The sequence below is a fragment of the Balaenoptera musculus genome, chromosome 2 (genome assembly GCF_009873245.2).
Source record: "Balaenoptera musculus isolate JJ_BM4_2016_0621 chromosome 2, mBalMus1.pri.v3, whole genome shotgun sequence".
NCBI classification, from domain to species: domain Eukaryota; kingdom Metazoa; phylum Chordata; class Mammalia; order Artiodactyla; family Balaenopteridae; genus Balaenoptera; species Balaenoptera musculus.
Window position 1 is genome coordinate 161,492,555 of NC_045786.1, and position 23,379 is coordinate 161,515,933.

Consider the following 23,379-nt stretch of genomic DNA (forward strand, 5'->3'; position numbering starts at 1 on the left):
CTTTCAAAGTCCTGTTAGAGATAAAACAGGAAGAAAAAAAAAAAAAACCGCTATTCTCACCTAACTTACCCATTCATGAGAATATGTCCTTGATGAAATCTCAGCACTGGAAAGAACCCAAAAGGGGAACTAGTTCAAGGATTCCCAAATCTGGCTGTAAATCAGAAATACCTACGAAGCTTAACAGAATTTTGGTTTTCCCCAGCCCACCTCAAATCCACTGAATCAGCGTCTCCAGGAAGGGGCTGAGAAGTGGCGGTTGTGTGTAAGTGCCGCAGGTGATTCTGGTGCCACCCAGGGTGCTCCCTTCTCCAGCACCCCAGCCAAGCAGCTGTGCGGCAGGGGACTGTCCCAAGCCCCCAGGGACAAGGATCACACCACATTCTGCATTCTCATGCTTATGCCAAGTTTAAAACCGTGTCCCACATATATACACTACCAAATGTAAAATAGATAGCTAGTGGGAAGCAGCCGCATAGCACAGGGAGATCAGCTGGGTGCTTTGTGACCACCTAGAGGAGTGGGATAGGGAGGGTGGGAGGGAGGGAGACGCAAGAGGGAAGAGATATGGGAACATATGTATATGTATAACTGATTCACTTTGTTATAAAGCAGAAACTAACACACCATCGTAAAGCAATTATACTTCAATAAAGATGTTTAAAAAAAAAAAAACCGTGTCCCACACTTTTAAAAAGAAAACAAAAAGCGGAATGGCTAACTCTGGAAACACAGCTCGCAAGGCTTCCATCCTCCCCTTCCCCTGGCATCTTTCTCACCAACATTCGGGCACATTTAGTCTCTGTGTTGCAGCAGAAACCTCAGCACGGGAGCTACAGCCAAGTAAAATCCTCTGGGAAAACATGAGCTTACCTGAGAGCCCGAGGAGCTTCCCCTGGGCAGAGTGTGAGGGAAATGCCTTTCCCTTACTCAGCTGGCCACCGGAGAAAACCACAAATGAGTGGGTCGAGACCAGTGCCTGAGGGTACCCGGGACTCGGCCCCTCTCAGGGCAGCCAGCAGCTGGCCCCAGGGTTATCCGAGCAAAGAGGAGTAAAGTGGGGAGTTCACACACCTTGCTTTGTTCTCACAGCATCACAAACCCCGGGAACAAACTCCCAGCCACAAAAGTGACTGGCATCTGATCTGAAGCATGTTAACACAGGTCGGTGCGCCCAGGAAGCCAGAGCTCAACATTTCACAAGATGAACAAACTCAAGCCCTTAAAACCATTCCCTTTCTACAGGCGCTATCTGCGGAATGACAACCATCGCCCCAGGAAAACACGACTCCCAGAGCGGGGCAGGGGGGGTGCAAGGGGGAGATGGCGCTCCTGCCGGGGTGCCATCCAACGCCCGCTTGTCACTCCCCAGGCTGATGAATAATACTCCCGGGTCTCTCTGCATACTTTGGAGCTGGTCTTGTTTAACATTTCAGAGAGTGCATTTGCTAAATTACTATTATGTGCCCCGGCGTGATGACAAACACGCCGACCCAGGCATGTGGTAACTTGCAGAATCATTTCACACCAACTTAAAGCCCTGATCATTGCTTCATCAGGGATGTGCTGCTCTGGCGGACCTGAGAGCCCTTTCTTCTCTACCTTCTAACCCTGGAATTGCTTCCCAAGATTTTCCCTTTCTTAAGGACCCACCTATATGGAAGTTTTTAAGACCACAGACTTGGTTCTTTACAGGGGAGCGGCGAATTTTCTCTAAGTTCAAGGAATGATCTTAAAACACTCAGCAGAGCCAAGTCCGGAGGTCAGTCTTCGGATGCCCATTCTGGGATGCGGAGGGGAGGAGGGCAAGTGATGGACACCTGGGGACAACAGCAGTGCCCCCCGACTGTTACAGTTACATAAAAATAAGTACGTAACTGGGAAGGCAGGGCCCAGAGCACTCAGGAGTGTTCACACTTGCACGCTGGATCCAGGCGCCACCTGCACCCACGATCAGCGGCAAAGCTCCTCAGTCTCCACATCTTTCCTCTTCCTGGGCAACACCCTCCTGAAACCCTGCACGCCCACGCTCCACCTTAACATAAACTCGGGGTGAACAGCATCTGCAGACAAACGTGCCCAGTGGCAGCAAGGAAAAATAGGGTTTCACCACTGCCACAGTCGTAGTCTTCCAGGCCAAGGACAAGTAGAATCTTCTCAGGCTCAAGATTCAACTGGAAGCACATACCTGTTCCTGGAGAGAAAGAAATGAAAGGCCCCGACCCTGCACAGCTGCTGAGCCCACTCCAGAGTGGTCCTGAGCCCGAACCTGAACTTTAAAAATGATGGAAAGCAGACCGCCAGCTCCACACCACAGCACCACTAACACGGAAACCAAAACCGTGAGAATAGGGCAACACGAAAACTTTGTGGAGAGTACGTTTTCTGGCAAGTTATTTTAACTGTGGCTACATTACTTTTCAGAACCCCAAGCTAGGTCACAATTTTGATTTCCAGCTCTAACAGTCAATCCTATTTCTACCATACCTATTGTGTTCCTTACAAGAAAAATAAAGCAAATTATTAAAACTGTCTTCCTTTAGCGAACCACGAAGCTCGAGCTTTGAAGTCTTTAAAGTCAAAATTCCACCTTCTGAAAGTCAGTCTTGAATGGGAACCTTACCCTCAGTCCACCTTCCATACTCAGAGGGAGTTTCAAAGTTGCCAGACACTTTGTAGACACCTGATTTCAAGAGAGTCGCCTGGGCAATTCGTGTCTTTGGTCTTGGAGTATATAAGGATGCTCAAGTCGCCCCCCGCAATGTCCACCACTGTCCATTTGTTCCAGAATCCTGGACCAGCTGCCTTTCTCCAAGTTAATATTCAGAACGAAAATAGATGCCATTTTTTTCTAGCCCTTGGTGGCAACTTTCCTCAAATATACACACAACACACAGACACACACACACACACACACACACACACACACACACACACACATATATATATATATGTATGTATACACACACACCTCATGGTTCATGGCTGCCCTCAGAATACAGACCTTTGTTTGGTCTCCAAAGCCAAAGGGGGACCCACCCACCGACTCTGAAGGACGATGATACTCAGAACCAATCAAGTCTGTAAACCACTGCTTTGTAACCACGTTCCCCAGTGGGAAACCCTCAATCTGGCTTTAGAAACACCAAACACAGGAAAAGGAAGTTCTTGACAATTATCTAAATGAATGAAATGACATAGAATTACCCGTTTTATAACTGCTACTTCCGTGTGGTGAATTTACATTCCTGAACATTTTTTATTAATGGAGAAACATGTTTAATTTCAAAAAGAAAAACTTGAGTTCCAGACCCAGAGGCTTACCTGACTCCTCTCTTTGTCCACTTTCTTAAAACACTTATTCAAGGACAAATTATGTCTCACTGAGTTTTTCCACCCAGTAGGTGCGTTTGCAAAATACGGAAAATGTTCCAAGATCCAGTTGTAGATATCCTTTACCGGCAGGCGCTTGGTTGGCGAGTCCTCAATGGCCATAAATATGAGGCAGCTGAAGGAGTAGGGGGGCTTGCAGTTGGGGTTCTGCCTGGCATCGTAGGGCATGTCGGAGTGGGCAGGGGATGGGGGCGTGTCATCGTCCAGGTCCTGGACGGGGCTGACGCTCCGCAGGACCGAGTCCCCGAAGCTCTTCAGCAGGTTCTTGCTCTCGTGCAGCCAGTTCAGGTTGGTCAGCTCTTCATCTTCCATGGCCCCCTCTTCTAATCGGATGTCAGGCAGAGAAAAGTCGAGGTCATCGTCTTCCTGAAGGGCCTTGGAGAAACCGCTGCCCCGGTAACACTGACTCAGCCCACTGGAGACACTAATTCCTGAGCTTTCTGGCTTCTTACTGGGAGGCATGACTGGACCCATTTACGTGAAGGCTCCTGGGAAACACATGACAGAGAGAAGACGAGGCGGTGAAACCCAAAACAGAGAGGCAGCCATACCCGCCCTAGTGATTATGCCCCCCTCCCACCCCTGCCACCTCTGTGGACCCCCTACCACTTACGAACATCCCCTCATGGCTCCCACACTGAGCGATGTTAACCCACATTCCACCACACAGAGATGCCCGATTAACAGCAGTAAATTCGGTCTACCACGCACATAGCGCAATGACCTGTTACCCCTTAAGTACAAGCCAGGAAATGTTCACAGCACCTTTAATGTGCACATGCCAAGAAAAGAATGGGAGGGGGAGGGGTGGATTGGGAGTTTGGGATTAGCAGATGCAAACTATGATATATAGAATGGATAAGCCTACTGTATAGCACAGGGAACTGTATTCAATATCTTATGATAAACCGCAATGGAAAAGAATACAAAAAAGAATATATATACGTATAAAATCACTTTGCTGTACACCAGAAACTAACACAACATTGTAAATCAACTATACTTCAATCAAAAAAAAAAAAAGAATGGGAAATCCCACAATGCCTTCTTCCTGATCTATGAAGACTCCCACTGTGACCCTGGAAAAATCAGTTATTTCCTGCTGCCTCAGTTTACCTATTATACATGAATATGTACAAAATTCTTTCGAGCCGCACAATAAACACCACAAAATAAGTGCAACCACAGCCCATGTCACTTTGGGTGACAGGTCTCACTGTTTATCTTTCTCAAAAAAAAAAAAGGACATACCTATAAGTTTAAGGCCAGTTGGTTCAGATTAAGTTCAGCTCTTTCCATACAAAGACCGCTGCAACTGACTAGGAATCAAAACCATGGCTATGATGGGCATCAATTTGGTAGTGTTTTATTTGATTTTTTTTTTTCTTTCTTTCACCGCAAGTCATGACCTAAAACTGCAACTTTAACAACACTTGGCAAGTCTAAAGAGTGATGCCAAGGAATTCTGTGGATTCAAACTGGAGGAGGAAGTACATTTAATCTCTTTGGGACACTACAATCTGAACAAAAAAGTGAGTAACGTCAGACACCACACAAATACATGGGAATGTGAAGATAAGCCATTAACTGAAGTTAAAATCGGTGAAAAAAGTCAGGAGAGCAACCAAGAGCTTCAAGACAGGAAGGCAAATCCAACAAAAACTGCTACAGAATTCTACTCTACCCCTCCCCCATTGTTATCAATGACCTAGAACAGGGAGTAAAATATCTGATGAGGAAAGACAATGGGGGAGGTGACAAGTCCACAAACAGAATGACCCGACAGATACAAGGCACATTCAACCCATGAGCACTCAATGTGAGATGGAAAGAACAGTCAGATAATGAAAGAGGTCTCCCACTCTCCGTCTACAGTGCTCAGACAATGCGCTTGGGGTCTGTTTTATCCTCCACCCCACCCCTGAGTAAGAAGATCAAGCAGTCTATCTAGAAAAAAGAATGAACACATCAAGAGCAAAGACATGATCATTCTAAGGCTCGAAATGCCCACTGATAACATGCCTAAAATAACTGCCACTTCAGCTAGGGAAGCTCTAGAATGAGATTCTAGAAAGCATAATGTGGGGCACTAAACAGCTAGTCAAAGGTGCCTGAGAATGGTAGCAGACCCCCTCCCCAAAAGTGGACAAACAGAACCTACAGACCAAAGGCCTGAGGGGGGGGGGGGAGCTGTCTGGAGCTGCTGGTAGATGTCCAACGCTAAGGAGAGAAAACATCCACAGAGACCAAAGTCCCATGGAAGCAGGGCAGTTCAGATACCTACCTCGGGTTCATCCACAGGGAATATTTTTTCATCAAAAAAGGAGGCTAACCTGAGTAGTACAGGACACATTTTAAAGAATAATCTAGTATCTTAAATTTGGGGGTAAGACAGAGACCAGCCTGATTCTCCTTTTACCTTCTTTACAAACAAATCAACATTAGGCTTGTCTCTCTCAAAGTTTCCACGTACCCCCATCAAAAAACCTAATTTTCTGATAACCAGGAATATCCACATGGTCGAGTACAAAAGAGAACAACGACCCAGCCACTGAAGTCAACTTCAGCTCCAGAGGAAAGTTTTATGTCTCCTGAGCTTCCAAACAGGAAAATTATATCATGGCTGACAGTAAAGTAATTTAATTGCACTGTTGCTATGACAACATGCTGCTCTCTTTCTTTTTAATTTGCTTATTTGTCAGTAGCTTCCCAAAGGAACCAACACGCTATTCTCCACGTTTTCTTTTGTTTTAAACAAACATTGCCAGCAATATGGTTTTATTAGAAAAACAGCACTGTCAAGAAAAGAGGGTTACCGGGGCCCAGCACCCTTGGATCATTTGTCTGCTTTGTGTTTCTGTGCCCCCCATGTTCTCCAACTGTTAACTGCATCCCTATAAATCCCGCATTTTATAGCAACGGCATCAAGAGCTGCTGATCACTACAGTTCCATTTTAAAAAACAGTTCCCAGAAACCACAGCTGAGGAGTTTTCTTTATTGTACTCTAACTACATAATTCACCAAATCTTTTTCTCCTCCTATTTTAGAGGGGGGAAAAAAAAAGAATCCGGATCATGTGAGTCTGCAGTTAAGCAAACATTTTTAATCTGCTGCCAATAAGGTTGCTCCACCGGATCCGCAAATAGTTATTCACTAGTGACCTCCTTAACAATTTTTCGGTTTGCTATTGGTTACGTTCCCCACACGCACACCCTCTTCTTGTTTTTTTATGACTTGCTGTGTTTTCTTATCTTTTTTTCCTTTTTAACGGAGAAAATGCAGCAGGAAAGCTAGTTTCTTGCCCACTACCAGAGGGCTCCAAATAACTGACAAAGACATTACTGGCCCAGCTCTGAACAGATGTTCAATGTGAACTTTAAAAAGTTGAGAAATCCTCTCCAAGCCGAGCAGGGCAGTTGCGAGTTTGGGGTGGGGGGGGGCAACCCCCCCCTCTGCGCGCGCGCACGCACGCACGCGCTCCACTCCCGTCTACTGTACTTGTCAAAAACATTTCAAGGGGACCTGCGGGAGCGGCGATTGGCTGCGTCCCGCGTCAATCAGCGGCGTTGCCGGGCAACGGGGAAACTGCTCTTCTCCCCGTATACAGGGCAATTGGGAGCTCGCATACCTTCACTGCCGGTCAGATGTCATAAACCTTTTATTGGCCGCACCGCGGCGAGCCTTAAAAACACATCAATAAAAGCCCGCCGTCCCCCAACTTCTCCAGGACCCAAGGAGGGTTTCAAAGAGGGCCGGGGTGAGGAGGAGTCAAGCCTCTAGAGTCTCCGGAGACTCTCTCTGCCGGTGCCAACCAAGCCTGCACAGTTTGGGGAGGGGGGGGGAATCTTTGTTAGGAGGCTGTCTGTCGTCTTGGGGTCTCCCCTTGATCGGCACCCCCTGCCCCGGCCCGGAACGGCGGGGATCCAGTCCTTCGCGGACAATACTAACTCTGTTCCTTTAGGGCGGCTTTTCGGAAATCGAGGCACCGGGAAACAGCCCGCACGTCGGGGCAGGAAACTCTTCGGACTGGGCAACTTCCCCGCTCGGGGGCTCCCGTCTCCCCGCCCGGCCAGGCCCCCCAATCCCGGGCCCGCTCACCCAGGAACTGCGGACTCCCCGGTCTGTCGAGAGCGGCGAGGTCGCCTCCTGGACGGCCTCGAACGACTGCCCCCGCCCCGAGTCACCCCAATCCCATTCGGGCGCGGGCGGGAGCGGGGAGCAAACTCACCTGGCCGGAGCGGGGCGCGGGGACGCGGGGGCGCCGCTGCCCTTCAGCGGGAGCCGACAAACTTTCGCAGGCGCCCAGCGGGCATCGCTTGGTGGCCCGGCTAAGGACGCGCGGACGCGGCGCGGCGAGCCCGGGGCGGCGGGCGGCAGGGGCGCGGGGGTCGCGGCGCGGCATGGGACCTGCGGCGTCCGCCGGGCGCGCCGCGCGTCCTCCCGCCGGCCCCGCCGCTCTCCCCGCCCCGTCCCGCCTCCCGCTCGCCTCCGCCGCGGCGCGTCGGGCCGGGGCGCGCCGAGCGGCGAGAAATTGTTTCCACTGCAAACAAAAAAAGGCGACACATGACCAGGCAGGAGGAGGGGAAGCGCGGGGAGGGAGGGGAGCGAAGGGGAGGGACGGAGCGGAGGGGGCGGAGGGAGAGGGAGAGAGGGAAAACGTGGGCCGGGCCGCCAGTGGCCTGGGGCGCGGGGCGCGGACCCGCCGGGGCGGCCCTTGCCGGAGCTCCCCGCGCCACGATCGGCCCTGCTACCCGCGCCCGGGCGCTCCCGAGGCGCAGCCGGAGCCGAGACCCGGCTGGGCCGCGCGGACTCGCTTCCCGCGGCCTCGCGGAGCGGGGGTGGCCGGCGCGGGCTCTGCGACCCCGGGCAGCCGCGACCGTGATCGGCGGGTCTGGTGGGGCGGGCGGCGCGCGGCCTGTCCCTTCCCCGGGCTCTGGCCACGCGGGCCGGCGGGCGCTGCGCCTCTGGCAACGTGTCGCCGGAACGCTCCTACCCATCCGCATGCCTTACATGGCTCGAAAGTAAAAATAAAAAGAATTACGATGCGGGCGAGGCTTGCGAGGGGGAGAAGAGATTCCACTTCTCCCCAACTACGGCGTCCTGGCGGGACTCCCGGGGCCATCCCCAGCCCTCCTCCAGCTGCCACCTCGTGCCCCGGGAGTAAAGGCACAAAGGCACCGCAGCCTCCCGCCCAGGTGGCTGCGCCTCTCGTCTGTCCGCCGGCGCGTGTCTGCCGGGGAGGGAGGGTGGCCATTACAGATTACAGAGCAAGAGGCGTCCTGAAGGCCAAACCGTGGGGCCTCCAGTGGGTTGTGCTCAACGCCCCAGCCGACCTCTAAGCCTCCAGCGAAAACAAGCCTCATGTCTTTCATATTTAGAGCTTTCAAGAACCCCACCGACAACTCGCAGGGCCACCACTCCAAGTCTTTAGGCGCCTCTAAAGATGGGCCACCCGCTGCTGAAGCCACACCAAGCAGCAGCCTTTGGAGAGGATGAAAGGAGAGTCCAACAGGACACCCTGGTGGTGACATAAATAAAAATATGATTGCACACCTACTGATAACCAAATCAGTGGGTTCCTGCACAGAAGAGAATCCCAGGTCATTCTGCCAGCCACCACCTGAGCCAGAGGACAGGCCCTTTTGAGCTCTCTGAAAACCGCAGGGAAACCAGTGAGGAGGCCCGGAGTGATCTCCCTCAGAAACCGCTCCAGGTTGCAGTACCTTGTAACCTAGCCAAAGGGGGAGAAAATTCCCACCGGGTTTCTGAGTTTTTTTAATTTCCAAAAATAAGGAAACTCCAATCAATCTGAGAGTCGTTCCACTTCACAAAGCTCCAAGATGGTGGGTGGTAAGTTTTCAGCAGGGCACTCACCACAGGCCTTATTACTTACCAGTGCCAAGGCAAATCCCACCCACCTGGGAGATGATTCAGAGGTGAAGGCCCAAGGGCAGCCTGAGGTCATCCAGCCCCACCCCTTTAATTACTGAACACTTGACCTACCCCAAGTCGCTAAGCAAAAAGCGTGAAGCAAGAGGGACAAACGAGATATATCTGAAGTCCTGAGTTGGAGTTTCTAAAGGTCAGAGGTGGTAACAAAGCCAGGACAGGAGCTCAGCCTAATGCAGATACCTCCATCTGCCTATCAGATGAGGCTGGTGAATCTCTCATCAAAGGAACCAAGGCCAGAGACCTTTGCTGGCTTGGGGAGGAAGAAATAGTCCTCTTCCGTCCTCCCCTTCAACTGCCAGGTCCCAAGCCTCCCCACCCAACCACACTCACACCGTAGGTAGAAATCTCTATGTTAAGTAGAGGTGGCAGGTATGTTGACCCCTTGTCCTTTCCTTCTTCCTCAGAGCTCAAAAGGACGGGATGTAAGCACGTGATTACTGTACAAGGACTGTGTCTAAAGCAGCCATCCTATGTGAACAGAAACTTAAAGACACAGCAAGCTTTGGGCCGGAAGCAGCCCCTAAGCAGAGGGTGGAGTAAGGTGAGGTAAGCTGCCTTTCATGAGCTCACCTCTCTTTCCCTCTGCGGCTTTTGGTTTCTTCCATTCTCATACATATTTCTTAATTTCTCTCTCCCGTTACCAATGCAGCAAGAGTTGTGAGAAAGTATCATCAGCCTGAAGAGGAAGTGGTGGACCAGCCCTGCCTGATGTGGAGAGCAGGGTACACGTGGTTGCCTGTCTGTCTGAAATGGGGAATCCAGACCTTTGCTAAAAGCCAAAAGAAGGCTTAGAGTGGCCTTTCCACCTCATAAGTCCATAGACTCCTGTCTCTGGGACCTGCTCCCTGACAAAGGGGGGCAGGAGCCAAAGTCGCTTAGCCACAGACTCATTCTCAGTTCCCCTCTTGAACTTTCAGGAAGTACCCTTCCTTGTGCCTTAGAGCCGGAGAAGCCTCAAAGAAACAAGTGGAACTGTTTAAATCATTGTTTTACAAACACGTTTGACAGCAGAATCCTAGGTGTGCTCTAGAACTCACTTTGGGCAACACCTATTTCCTGACTGGGGACTTGATGGGACCTTTCCGCAGCCCCGTCTGGGCCTGGGCTGAGAGTACTTGTATCTGGGAGCGGGAGGACCCAGATTCTAGCCCAGTCAGTCTGCAGTCAGCATGGGACCCCAGGTTCCTCCTCTGTGGAGAGGACTGGCCCTCGCCGTGGTGTTTTGTGCTTTCTTCTCCAACATGCTTCTCTGCCCTGGAACATTAAAGCCCCTCCCCCATCACTGGTTATTTAGCCAACATGATTATTTATGAAGAGTTCAGTGTAAAGCCCCGCGACCCCTCTCGAGGCCAGTGATGGCAGTGAGAGAGGGCTGCAGGTGAGAAGACCTGAGGGACTTTCAAATACGAGGAGGAATCTGAGGCAGGCCTGGAAAGACGGGCTTCTGAACAGGATCCTTCACATTGACTCCAGGGAAAAGGACACCCAAGTGGGAACTTGGGTCAAGCCTGGGACACGAAGCACAGCTGGACTGCGTGGAACTGGGGCGTCATGAGGCGGTTTTCCTCTCCATCCATCTCTTTCCCTCTGAGACCAAGTTGTCCTTCCTACGTCCCTCTATATGTCTGTCCACTCTCCTCCCTGAAGGCTGGCTCCCTCTACTCATATATCACCACACATGGCTGCCAGCAGCAGAGGACCTTCTGATTGCCAGCGCCCACCACCTTCAGACTGCCTCAGCCTTCCACTACACAGCTCAGATTCCCAGGGAAATAATCTGATTGGCTTGGCCTAATTCAGATAACTCTTCCCTTCTCCCCTCCTAACAGCAGGAGGCATAGTAGAACCATCTGGTACAACAGGACTGGGGAGGGGAAGGGAGGTGACTTTGGAAGGAGAATAATAAACATAGATCCATAGAAACGGGGAAGGGACATTCTAGACCTGAGCTTCTCAACTGGGGATACCTGGGAAGCCACACCTAATAGATCAGAATCTCCTAGGACAGGTCCCAGGCATGTGCACTTTGAGAAAGCGCCACAGCACAAACTGCTTTTCCAGGCAGGAGACATGAATGGCGCATACAGATTTATCAACTATGACTTGACTGTATTAGAGGATGCATTCAGGACTTCCCTGGTGGCGCAGTGGTTAAGAATCTGCCTGCCAATGCAGGGGACACGGGTTCGAGCCCTGGTCCGGGAGGATCCCACATGCCGCGGAGCAACGAAGCCCGTGCACCACAACTACTGAGCCTGCGCTCTAGAGCCCACGAGCCACAACTGTTGAGCCCGTGCACCACAACTACTGAAGCCCGTGCGCCTAGAGCACATGCTCCGCAGAGAGAAGCCACCACAATGAGAAGCCCACGCACCGCAACGAAGAGTAGTAGCCCCCGCTCGCCGCAACTAGAGAAAGCCCGCGCGCGCAGCAATGAAGACCCAAGGCAGCCAAAAATTAATTAATTAATTAATTAATTAATTAATTTAAAAAAAGAAGATGCATTCATTCCTTGAACAAGTATACTGAGGCCCACCAAGTACATGACGTTATTAGGTTCCAGGGATACAAAGTTTTTGTTCCTTATGGAGCATGCATATTAGTGGATAAGCGAGGAAACATCCTATCACAAAACTTCCTGAATGCTAAGGTAAGCAGTTTATGTACAGTAATCAGAGGGGAAGAGGAACTCATTGAGTATTTTTGGATCCAGAAGTTGTTCTATCAGAAATATGCTTTAAAGAAAAGAATAGCTTGCCTCTAGTAGATAAGTCCTAGAGCCCTAATACACAGTACAGTGATTATAGACAACAAAACTGTATTATAAGCATTAAACTTGCTAAGTGACTAGATCTTGATTATTCCCAATACTAGAAGAAATGATAATTATGTGACACAATAGAGGTATTAGCTAATGCTATAGTGGCGATAATATTTCAGTATCAATGTATCAAATCAGTATGCTGTACACCTTAAACTCACACAGTGTTATATGTCAAATATATCTCAATTTTAAAAAAGAAGAAGAATGGGATCATGGATCCAAGATGAGTTTTAGGAGCGGAAAGAAGGAAATGGAAGGCCAAAAGTAGACAGAACCAATCAGAAAACACCGCAGTACATACAAAAAGAAACAAAGATTATCATATTTGTCATATATGATAATCATATACGATAAAATCATATCATTTATCATATTGTCATATTTTATCATATTTTTAACATATTTTTAAATAAGAAAAAATGTTACAATAGTAAAATAGTGTTTCCCTCTGCGGGGTAGAGTTATGGGGTAATTTTTTTGCCTGCTTCTCTCATACTTGTCTGCATTTTCCAAATTTTCTACAATGAGCACCCAACACATTTATCATGTTTGAATAATAAAAGGGGGGTTCCATTAGAGCAGCGGTTCTCAAACCCGAATGTGCATCAGAATCACCTGTAGGGCTTATGCAAACTCAGCTTGCTGGTCGCCACCCCCAGAGTGTCTGATTCCGTAGGTCTGAGCTGGGGCCTGAGAGTTTGCGTCTCTAAGAAGCTCCTAGGTGATGCTGCTGCTGGTCCAGGGACCACATTTTGGGACCCACTGAATTAGAAAGTAGTCAGTGAGACTGGAAAAAATGAATGCGTGAGAGGCTGCAAAGGAAGAACCAAGAGAATCTATCCAATGACTGAATATGAGACGACAAGAGATTATGTTCAAAGATAACTCCTTAATTGTTGGTTGACTAAGTCTCTTTGAGATAACATGTGAGAATGCTGTTCATAGTAGCCAAATAATTCCTCACTTCCTTCCCTCCTTTGCAGAAGGAAGAGACACCCAGGACCACAGCTGGAAGACCCTCCATCTCTTGGTGAGTTTCAAAGGCTCGTTCAAGCATCCTTTGGGCTTTCCAGTCATGCCCTCTTGGGGTTTTCCTCTTGTGAGTCCTTGGTGTTTACCTGACAGGTTCTGAAGGGTGGTGCCTGGGAAAAGGCTTATTAGAATTTCTCCAGCAGGGATTAGAGCCAGGAGGCTTATATGAAGAGGGAAGGAGGGCTGTGGAGTAAGGGGAAAGTACAGCTGAACCCGTGGAGGGACATTCATTAGCTCAGGTGCCCTAGCCAAAGCCGAGCCTATCAAGTCGCCTGCTGGAAGCAAAATGGAAAATATAGAACCTGTCAACTCCTCTTTGAGCATAAACAAAAGTGTGAGCTGATGATCCAGAATCCAGATTTAGTCAATTCATTCAGTCAAAAAGTACTTATTAAGCATATAGCTATACCATGCCCAGTACTGTGTGGAGGGCACTGGGAAGGAACTGGGAGAAATAAAAGATGTGGCACTTGCCCTCAAGGATGTGGAAGATTCAGTGAGCATTTATGAAGCAACCACAAATAAACACACACAGAGAGCCTAATACCAAGACCAGAGCTGATATAGCTTAGTGGCCTGGGACTACGTTCGTATTCTCACTTCACCACATACTAACTGGGTAACCTTAATCAAGGTACTTAGCTTCTTTCTCTCTACCTAGTTTCCTCATCTTTTTTTTTTTTTGATAAATTTATTTATTTATTTATTTGTTTGTTTTTGGCTGCGTTGGGTCACGGGCTTTCTCTAGTTGCTGCCAGCGGGGGCTACTCTTTGTTGTGGTGCGCGGGCTTCTCATTGTGGTGGCTTTTCTTGTTGCTGTGCACGGGCTCTAGGTGCACGGGCTTCAATACTTGTGGCTCGCGGGCTCTAGAGCGCAGGCTCAGTAGTTGTGGCGCACAGGCTTAGTTGCTCCACGGCATGTGGGATCTCCCCGGACCAGGGCTCGAACCCGTGTCCCCTGCATTGGCAGGCAGATTCTCAGCCATTGCGCCACCAGGGAAACCCCTAGTTTCCTCATCTTAAAAAAAAAGGGGGAAAGATGGAGGATACAGCAAGACCCACTTCGTAGGGTCGTGATAAAGATTAAATGAATGAATATCCGTAAAACACATGTAACAGTGCCCTGGCACTTAGAGCTATTTTTGTTAAGTAAATAAATCATAAGGAAAATGATGACATATTTGACTACAAAGCAATTTAAACTTTGTGTGTAAGACCACAGGTCATAAAACAAGTTCAAAGACAAAAAAAAAACAAGGAAGTATTTGTCATACATATGAAAAAGGGTTAATATTTTAAATCTATAACTCTTACAACTCAATGAGAAAATTATCACCCTAATGAGAAATGGGGCAAATTCACAAAAGGAGGAACACAAATGGCAATATACCCATGAAAAGATGCTCAACCTCAGTAAAAAAAAAAAAAAGCAAAGAAATCCCAGAAATGCCAATTCAGGCAATTGTGATTATCTCATTTCATCCATCAGATTGGCACAGACTTAAAAAGAATAACCACACCAATATTGGTGTGGGTATCGGAGGAACGTGACTTGGTATAACTATTTAAGAGGGCAGTCTGGTGAACTGAATTAAAACTTAAGCGAGCCTGGTCATTGACTCTAAATTTCCAGCTTCTACGAATTTATCCTAAGGAGTTGCCAAAGCAAGACAGTAAACTTCCCCACCAGAATGCCTACCCCCATGAGATAATAAGCCCCATAAAACCAGGATCCATACCTATTTTATTCAGCAGTGTACACAAGCAAAGTTACTCCAGTGTCTGACACACACAGAAGACACTCAGTCAATATGTATTGAGTGAAAGCACTGAAATATGCAACAGTGTTTTCAGGTGGATGTTTGTTGCGACATTGTTTTTTAAAATCGTGGTACCTTGGAAACTGCCAAAATAAGAGGCTAGAGGCATGTTATTAAATTATATGGGCCACAGTTACCCATGTTCCCTTTGTTCCCTTCTACTTGCATTTTCCAGTCGTTTTAAGTAAAGCTTTCCCTTTTCTGAATCACTTTCACATTCTCATACACTGTATATGTGAAACAATTTGCAAACATTTCATAAAGTAAGAGTTTGGGGGAAAATAGATATGTTGGCAAAACTTCTCATCAAATTGAAGCATTTTGTGATCTTTTCAATCAGAAGGGACAAAATGATCCCTTTCTGAAAAGGCTGGTGCTCCAAGCCAACAAGAGAATTGCTAAGTATAACAAACGTTATACCCTGCATAATGGGGTCTATTGTCTGGTTGTGGGAAAGCTTTCAACTTATTGGTTTTGAGTATCAAACGTTTTCTACAAACTCTTATGTAGGTTCAAAGATGAGGGAAAATACTCTTGAAGTAAGAATTTGTGGGGAAGGGGGAACATTTACTCTCCGTTTCCGGATGGATCTTCTATGACAACTTATGCTTCTAAGGGACCAAATGTGGTTGCATCTTTTTGGTTGTTGTTTTTTTAAATCTGACAGAAAAATCTGTGCCCAGCTGAGGCACACTCTGCATGGCCAGAACTACTCCTGCTTCTCCTGCCCTCCCAGGGATACTCCCTACAGTCAAAAGCTTGTCCTAAAGGAGGCTGCCCCTCTGAGTACTTGGATGCCATTTATCTGCAGTCAATTCTTATTATTCAGTCAAACACTGAATTAGCAAATATTGAACCACTGCTCCTAGAGGAAATCTAGGGTTAGGTTCCTGTGAGCCACTGGTCACAACATTTTCATTAACTGATCAATACATTACCTTATTTTCTCCGATTCCGTTTAAAGATACCTGATTTAATATATATTGTTGATTCATTAACATTGAACTCATGGCCACCAGCACTACAACTCATGTCTGAACAAAGCTTATCGAACACAGGAAAAGCTTGTCTTTTCTCCACATGGCAATCACAATCTTCTGGCACTTAGGAACACAAGATAGCACTTCAGCACTTGTGATTGGGTGCCATTTTAAACAGCAAAATCGCCAACAAAAAGCACACCAAAAAAGTGACACTAAAGAGACATTTAAAAGGATGCTTGTTTACAGTATGAAAGCTGAAACAAAAAGGCGGAGAGTTGCTTTGTCTCAGCTGGGAATGTGTGTGTTGGATTACTCATATTTGTTGCCACTCTGCACATGTCCACGAATGACCATGAAAGCACCACAAGTATTGATTTTATGATTACAAATAAATTTTAGCAAGTAGGAGAATTTGCAAATATGGAACCCATGAAGAATGAAATCGATTGTATTTAATTGGCCACTTATTCAGTGCCAGTGAGTGTTCTAAGACTTTGCAAATATTCACCGTTTCAGCCTCACATTAACCATGTGAGGTAGATACTGTTATTATGGCCATCTTATAAATGAGGAGCCTGAGGCACAGAGAGGTTTAGCCACCTGCCCAAGGTCACACAGCTGGTAAGTGATGGGGCTGGGATTTGAACCCACACAGTTTGGCTCCAGAGTTTAGAGCCGTGTTCCTACCAAGGGAAGCTTCAGATCAATCCAGAGCATTTGGTTTTATCTTAAAGAACCTCTTAGAGGTCAAGGATGTAAAAGGCCAGAAGCAGTGGGGGTCAAGAAAGGAAAAATTGTGACCAGGAGGTAGAAGGAAAAAAGGGACTTTTAAGCTGAATGAAAAGGGACTACTTTCAAAAAGACAAAGTTCAGCTTCTATTTCATAATCAACATGGTATGGTGTACCTTTGTAATAAAAAATAAATCAACTAGCTACTGAGTGTCAAACTGACTAAGAGCCTTGAGAGGCAAGGACCCCGTCTTACACTTCTCTTCTGCTCATAGCATGTGGAATTAGTGGTAATCAAAAAACTCAATCACTTAACAGGAAAAAAAATGCTCTTTTTTATTCCTCTCTCAAACTGGTATCTAATAACTCTACAGATCAGTGAAAGAAAAGTAGAATCATCAACCTTTTCCTCCTCCAACGTTTTTAAGAGCATTTATTGTTTTCCCCTCTTCAGCAAGTACACCAAGTACCACAGTCTCATGGGTCTCGGTGACTATGTCTGCCAAAGTCTTAACCGTGCCAAGAAATAACTTCTCTCATTTTACTTTTTCGGAGGGATGTGAAAGAAAACAATCAATTCTTCTCCTTAAGATTGTCTTTTTAAAACAAAGTAAAAGCTCCGAATTTGGTGAACTCTCTGGGAAACATTACATAGATTAAAAATATTATCAACGTATTTCCCTGCTGTACAAAGTTCTTTTATGAAGATAAGCAAGTTAATTTGTTACAACAGCCAAACCTGAAGTCCCTTCTCCTCTACTGGGTAGTGCAATTCACCCAACACTTTCAGTTTTTAAACCCTGACTCCTTCCAAAAATAGCATCTCTTGTGCCTTCAATATTGTGATTCAGATGCAAGCAAAACGTGCCCATAAAGCGTGAGGCATGAGTGCCTGTGAGTGCCCCATCACTAAGGGGTGGAGGCTGGGAAGGAAGTGGCTAACTGGATTGCTGTCTTTCTGTGGGTGCGATCGGCAGCACCTCATTTCTCTGTACTCAAAGACATGGGACTCTGGCTCCAAAGATTTGGCCCCTAAACAACCAGGCATTTCTTCTAGAGAGGAATACTGAGCATCTTTCCTCCTTGCCTCGGGGCCAGCTGTCTGACAATGTGGATCCCAGAAGGGGGTGCTGCCCACATTGGTGATGGCAGCCATTAGTGCCTGTTGCTCACAGCTAATGTCAAAGAGACCTCAGCACGGGGGTGCAGGCGGTTGGCTGAGACTCCCCGGGCAAGCAGCCATGCACCAGCAGCGCCACAGAGGCGACCCGAGGGCCAAGGTGGGCATGCCACAGAGTCCTGGACTTCCAGATGGAGTCCAGTCCCAGAGAGTGGATGTCAGAGCTCTCCGGAGGCTGCCCAGGCCAAGTTCAAAGGGAGGGATGAGCGTCATGACATCCATTCCAAAGCAATCCCACCTGCTATTGGCATGCCCAGGCTCATCTCCCCCTCATACCAGCCCCCAAGGCAAGTCTCCAAGGGCACAGTAAGGAGGCAGCTGCAACCATTTGCTTTCTCTTAATGATCTGAACTGGGAAGACGTAGAGATGGGGAAGAAGTAATGGCCATTCCCAGTGATGTGGACCCTCCAGTTGGCTGGGCTCCTGCAAGGTCGTCTTGTCGATCTCTTTGTAGGAAAAACGTGGTTCTCTTTGGCCTTGGGAATCTGGCCGGGCAGCTTTGCTGGAATAAGTGTCTTCATCCACAGACACCCGGGCCACACGGATGCTGAGGACTGGAACTGATGCAGACCTACTCGGGGACAGCGGCTCCCTCCGAACTCCAGCGACGTCTCCTTGCCTGCAACGCCTGCCGCCATGGGACGGCCCGGCTCAGCCGCTCAACGAGGACTCCCTCGCTTGCTGCTGTGGAAGAACCTGAATATCAAACCATGCACCAAGGGGGTCCTACACAGGAGTTGCTAGAAAAAAAAGCTCACTCCATCTACTTCATTCTTGCTGGCAGACGCAACTAAAAGATCATTTTTAACCCCCGAAAAACTCATTTAAACTTGGGGTGCAAAAGGCATCTGAAATGTGAGAGTCCCTGGGCCGGCACAGGAGGAGAAGGAGAAGGTTTCAAGGAAACACAAAAGCAACGCAGACCTAAATGGGCGAGCAGGCTGCCTGACAACAGGCAGCCAACTGCCAAACTGTCATTTTGCTCGGCGGCTGAACAGAAGGCTCGAGTAATGACAACCACAAAACTCATTTAAAGTCTGAAAAGGTGACTAATGAGCTCATTCATGCTGCCTATAAATTATTCACTACAACACTGATCCCACTCAAGACAAACAGTAAAGTAAACTTTAAACACAGACACCGCTGGCCTCCAAAGTAGAACGAGTTATGTCTGTAAAACTTTTCACAATGAGGGATACTTGTCTCTCCCTCCGTCCATTGTCACATTCATTCTTCTGTTTACTTTTTTTACTGCCTTTAATCAAGTTTAAGCAGACACAGCTGCTAGACATTTATTTCTCTGTTGAGTTTTTTCCATTAGTTATTACGAGCAATCATGATGCTCTAAAAATAGCAGCAAATTATATTCTCTCGAAATTGAAGGCTGACCTTAAAATGAAGCCCAGGTCTTCGGAAATAATATTCATATGCACATGTTGGGTGAGTGACAGCCCTGCACAAAGGCGAAACAAAAGTGCATTTTCCACTCTTTGAGAGGTTTGCAGCTCGCTTCCAAATTTCCTTAGGTTCTAGTGGAAACCGGTTGCTTTAACATCTAACAAGACAGAACCTGCTTCCAATGGTCATGTTTTGGTTGAGATTTTCATGAAAACTCACCATCTTAACAGAATAAAAGGGGAAATGTCTCATTTAGGCTGTTCAGCACAGATAAACCCAGCCGCAGGTTTGTTGGAAATCCACCACATTGCTGCAGACTGCTTTCAGTTTCCTGTTTAATATTAAATAAAGAATTTTAGCTCTTCTGTTTTTACAAACTGTGCTGTTTGCAACTACTGTCGCCACTGAAAGCATTGTGACTGTGGAGAAGTAGTCCTATGTTTTTCAAACCTTTTTTAAATCTTAGTATCTATTTCCAAGACGTAGTAAGAGTTAAAGAGTTAAAAATAGTCCTCAAATAAGTACTTACATTAGTTCTTGGTCAGATCGCTGAACATTATGTATTTTTAAACTGCTTTGAATACTTTGAACAGGAGCCACAGAAAAGCCACAGAAAACACTCATAGTCAAACACCGCCAGATGGAGGTTCTGAATAACCAAAAGTGAAAGCAGAAAGGTCTGAGGCTGAGTCGTGCCCTGTACACACCTCAAGATTACAGGAAAAAAATGAATGATTCCCCGGTCTTGGGCAGGGGAACCTTGCATATAACGTATGAGAAATAACACATGGAAGGCCAATTCAGACCAGGGCTTGAACTTCAACGTGAGACCGGGCCAAGCTCTATCTCCATTTAAGGAAAATCTTTCACATTGTTTTCAGTTTCTTGCACATGAACTAAAGACTTGTCCAGCCATTTCTGTTGTCTGAAATGCAATGCAAGTTTTTCTTTTAAAAGAAAGAGGAGTCCTGCAATATTTATAGCAAAGTACTTTGCCACCTACCGACAGCAATCTGGTGGTTCTTCACGTCTTTGCATGTTTTTTACCCAAGTTTCTGTATCGAGTAAGAAGCCATTCTTTCGGTCCTCTGTGCAAAAGAGTTCTTGCAGATTTGTTGCTGTTGTTGTTTGAATCAAACACGTAAAAACCCAATTCCATCCAAAGAAATTGAGACGTCTAAAATGGCATCCCGTTGAAGTCTCAGCTTCTCTACCACTCTTCGGAGACTAACTAGATTTCTGTCACCTCTCTGTGGAAGGGTGGGGACAAAATATTGCTTTGAAACCGAGCCACAGGGGGCTCTTCCCTAGTACCATGTCTGACAGGCAGAGTTTGCCTCTTCCTTCATTGGTGGGAAACCTGGCTTGTCCAGAGACCACCCTAACACCACCTTACTCCTAACTGTCCTGAGGAGGACCAAAGGGAATGTCAATTTTGCCTGAGGCTGTTCAAGGCACCTAAATAACAAAAGCCAAAACAATGAACACCAAGTACCCAATTACTGCAATCCAAAAAATTATACAGCATACAAAACAACAAAAGCTCTCCAGTGTTCCCTACGTGCCAGGCACCACGCCAAGAGCTTTACCTGCATTATTTATTTTATCCTTCCATTATCCTTCCCAGGTAGGGGCTGTCATCCTCTTTTACAGATGAGGACACTGAGGCTTAAAGAAGTTAAGTTATGGGGCTTCCCTGGTGGCGCAGTGGTTGAGAATCTGCCTGCTAATGCAGGGGACACGGGTTTGAGCCCTGGTCTGGGAGGATCCCACATGCCGCGGAGCAGCTGGGCCCGTGAGCCACAACTGCTGAGCCTGCGCGTCTGGAGCCTGTGCCCCGCAGCGGGAGGGGCCGCGATAGTGAGAGGCCCGCGCACCACGATGAAGAGTGGCCCCCGCTTACCGCAACTAGAGAAAGCCCTCGCACGAAACAAAGACCCCACACAGCCAAAAAATAAATAAATAAATAAAGTAGCTATTAAAAAAAAAAAAAAAAAAAGAAGTTAAGTTATGGGAGTTCCCTGGTGGCCTAGTGGTTAGGATTCCAGGCTTTCACTGCCATGACCGGGGTTCAGTCTCTGGTCGGGGAACTGAGATCCCACAAGCTGCGTGGCATGGCAAAAATAAAATACAATAAAAGTTGTTTGCTGGTGGTCAGTAATTGGCACTAAGAGGTGAAATGAAAAGTTAAGACCCCAAGTCTCTTCGGTCTGCAGAGCCCATCCTCTTAAGCACCGCACTCTCCTATCTATTTATACTATCCAAGATCTCATTTCCAAGATCACAGAATGTAACTTGCTGCTTGCAGTCTACCTCTTGGGTTTCTTCGTCGGAGGTTTTTGGGTTTCTTTGATTTGGTTCTTGCGTAGCATCTTTCAAATGGACCACTAAACATCACACACCCTTTCTACTTCTGCAGGCTCAGCTCTTGATGCTCACGTAGAAATGAACATCATTCAATGAATGACAAATGTATCTACAAAAATGCCGTAAGACGCAGGGTAATGGTCACATACCAGCACTGAGCTCCTGCCTGAATTATAAAACACAAAGATTTTTGGAACAACAAAAAAAAAACCTCATGACAGTTGACAACTCCAGAGGCCAGACCTGAAACTCCAAGCCTGTCCCTACCTCCCATCTGGATGGACCCGCAGAAGGAACAAGCAGCTATGAAGGTGCCCATGAGGCAACTCATAAAACAATCTACTCTCTCTCCAGTCCTCATCGCCTCCTCCCCCAATCCAACAAATGACCTACCACCACAGGGATAAAGATCTTATGGCTTCACTTCAGGCTAATGCTGCCAAGGCACAGACATTTGACTAGCAACCATTTTCGAATTATTTCTCTTTCGCTTTGCACACAAAGTTAGGTGGTAATTGTCTGCCGGTTTAGAAACACCACCAACCACCACACCAGAACGAATTTCCAAAAGCTATATTGCAGGGAATTAGGTTAAGGCACAGATCAACCTTTGCCAACTCTACACATATGTTCAAAAATGAGCCAACCTCAATAAAAATATACTGACTGTACTACTAATCAGATTAACTTTTCCCCATAGATCCTGGACATGAGGGTAAAACTCTCCGACTGAGGCAGCCCTGGGCCCTACAGGTCCTCAGAGTCTACACACAGCTCTGTGCACTGGGAATGGAGGAAACAGGCCCCCATAGCTCACTGCCATCTCCAGCACCCATGCCACCCTCACGTCCACGGCACTCCCAATTGGATTTTGGTACCAAGGCCCAGGAGTTCATTCCCACAGGAACCACCCTCAGATGCTTCCTTGAAAGCTTTCCTGGTGCCGCTACTGGGATCTCATATCCAGACTGGCCAAAGGCTCCATAAAAAGTGGATGAAGTAGAAAGCTGAGGTCTGTGGTTTCATTCTTGAGAAACCCTCAACTAACCACAGGGATCTGATTCCACTGCCATTTAGAGTCACTCTCTGGCTTCTGGCAACACCAGCTCCCTCTGAATCCAAATTAAACCTCTCTCAGCTTCTTTGTGATACCAGCTTCCTAGCAGAGCCTCCAATGGTTATGGTAAGAAAAATAAGCCGGGCCCAGACCTTCCCGGAGCTCCTGTGAACGAACATCCAAGATACGTTTGCTGCGAACAAAATATGCTTTACTAAGTCAAAGCAGGCTTTCCATGCTGTTTTCCGGGGCTCCTCCCTCACATCCTCCACTGCTCATTTTTCTAGATCAAAATCTGCAACTTACGGGTAGGAGGAAAGTTACTAAGGCTGACTGCCCTGACTTATCGAAACAGAGCTATTTGTTTCCTAATTACACTCTTAGCTCTACAGCACTGGCCAAAAAAGGTTTGTTCATTCATTACAAAAACCAATTAATAAAAATAAAATCATAAAGCTTACCCTTAGGAAGGACTTCACTCATGGATTCGGACAAGCCCCCAATTTAATGGGACAACTGAGGCCCGGAGAAGTGAAGTGACTTACGGCCACATGTCAGAACGCACACTGGTAGTTTCCTCTCCGGTGTCTATTCTTCTCTCCCTTCTCAACAGCACCCAATTCCCCAGCCTGGTGGTTTGG

At 47.3% G+C, this 23,379-nt stretch overlaps 1 protein-coding gene across 7 annotated transcripts in view; it reads right to left on the bottom strand.

Moving 5' to 3' along the window:
- Positions 1 to 23,379, bottom strand: part of FOXN3 (forkhead box N3) — a 406,284-nt gene that overhangs the window by 234,276 nt on the left and 148,629 nt on the right. For 5 of the 7 annotated variants that reach the window (XM_036841332.1, XM_036841331.1, XM_036841326.1 and 2 more), the window contains exon 3: positions 3,325 to 3,881. In XM_036841332.1, coding sequence (XP_036697227.1) covers positions 3,325 to 3,867 — 543 coding nt within the window. In that variant the 5' untranslated portion in view covers positions 3,868 to 3,881. Of the gene's footprint in view, positions 1 to 3,324; positions 3,882 to 7,492; positions 7,516 to 7,622; positions 7,838 to 23,379 lie in introns of those variants that run through there. The other 2 variants (XM_036841327.1, XM_036841330.1) reach the window with 2 other exon arrangements.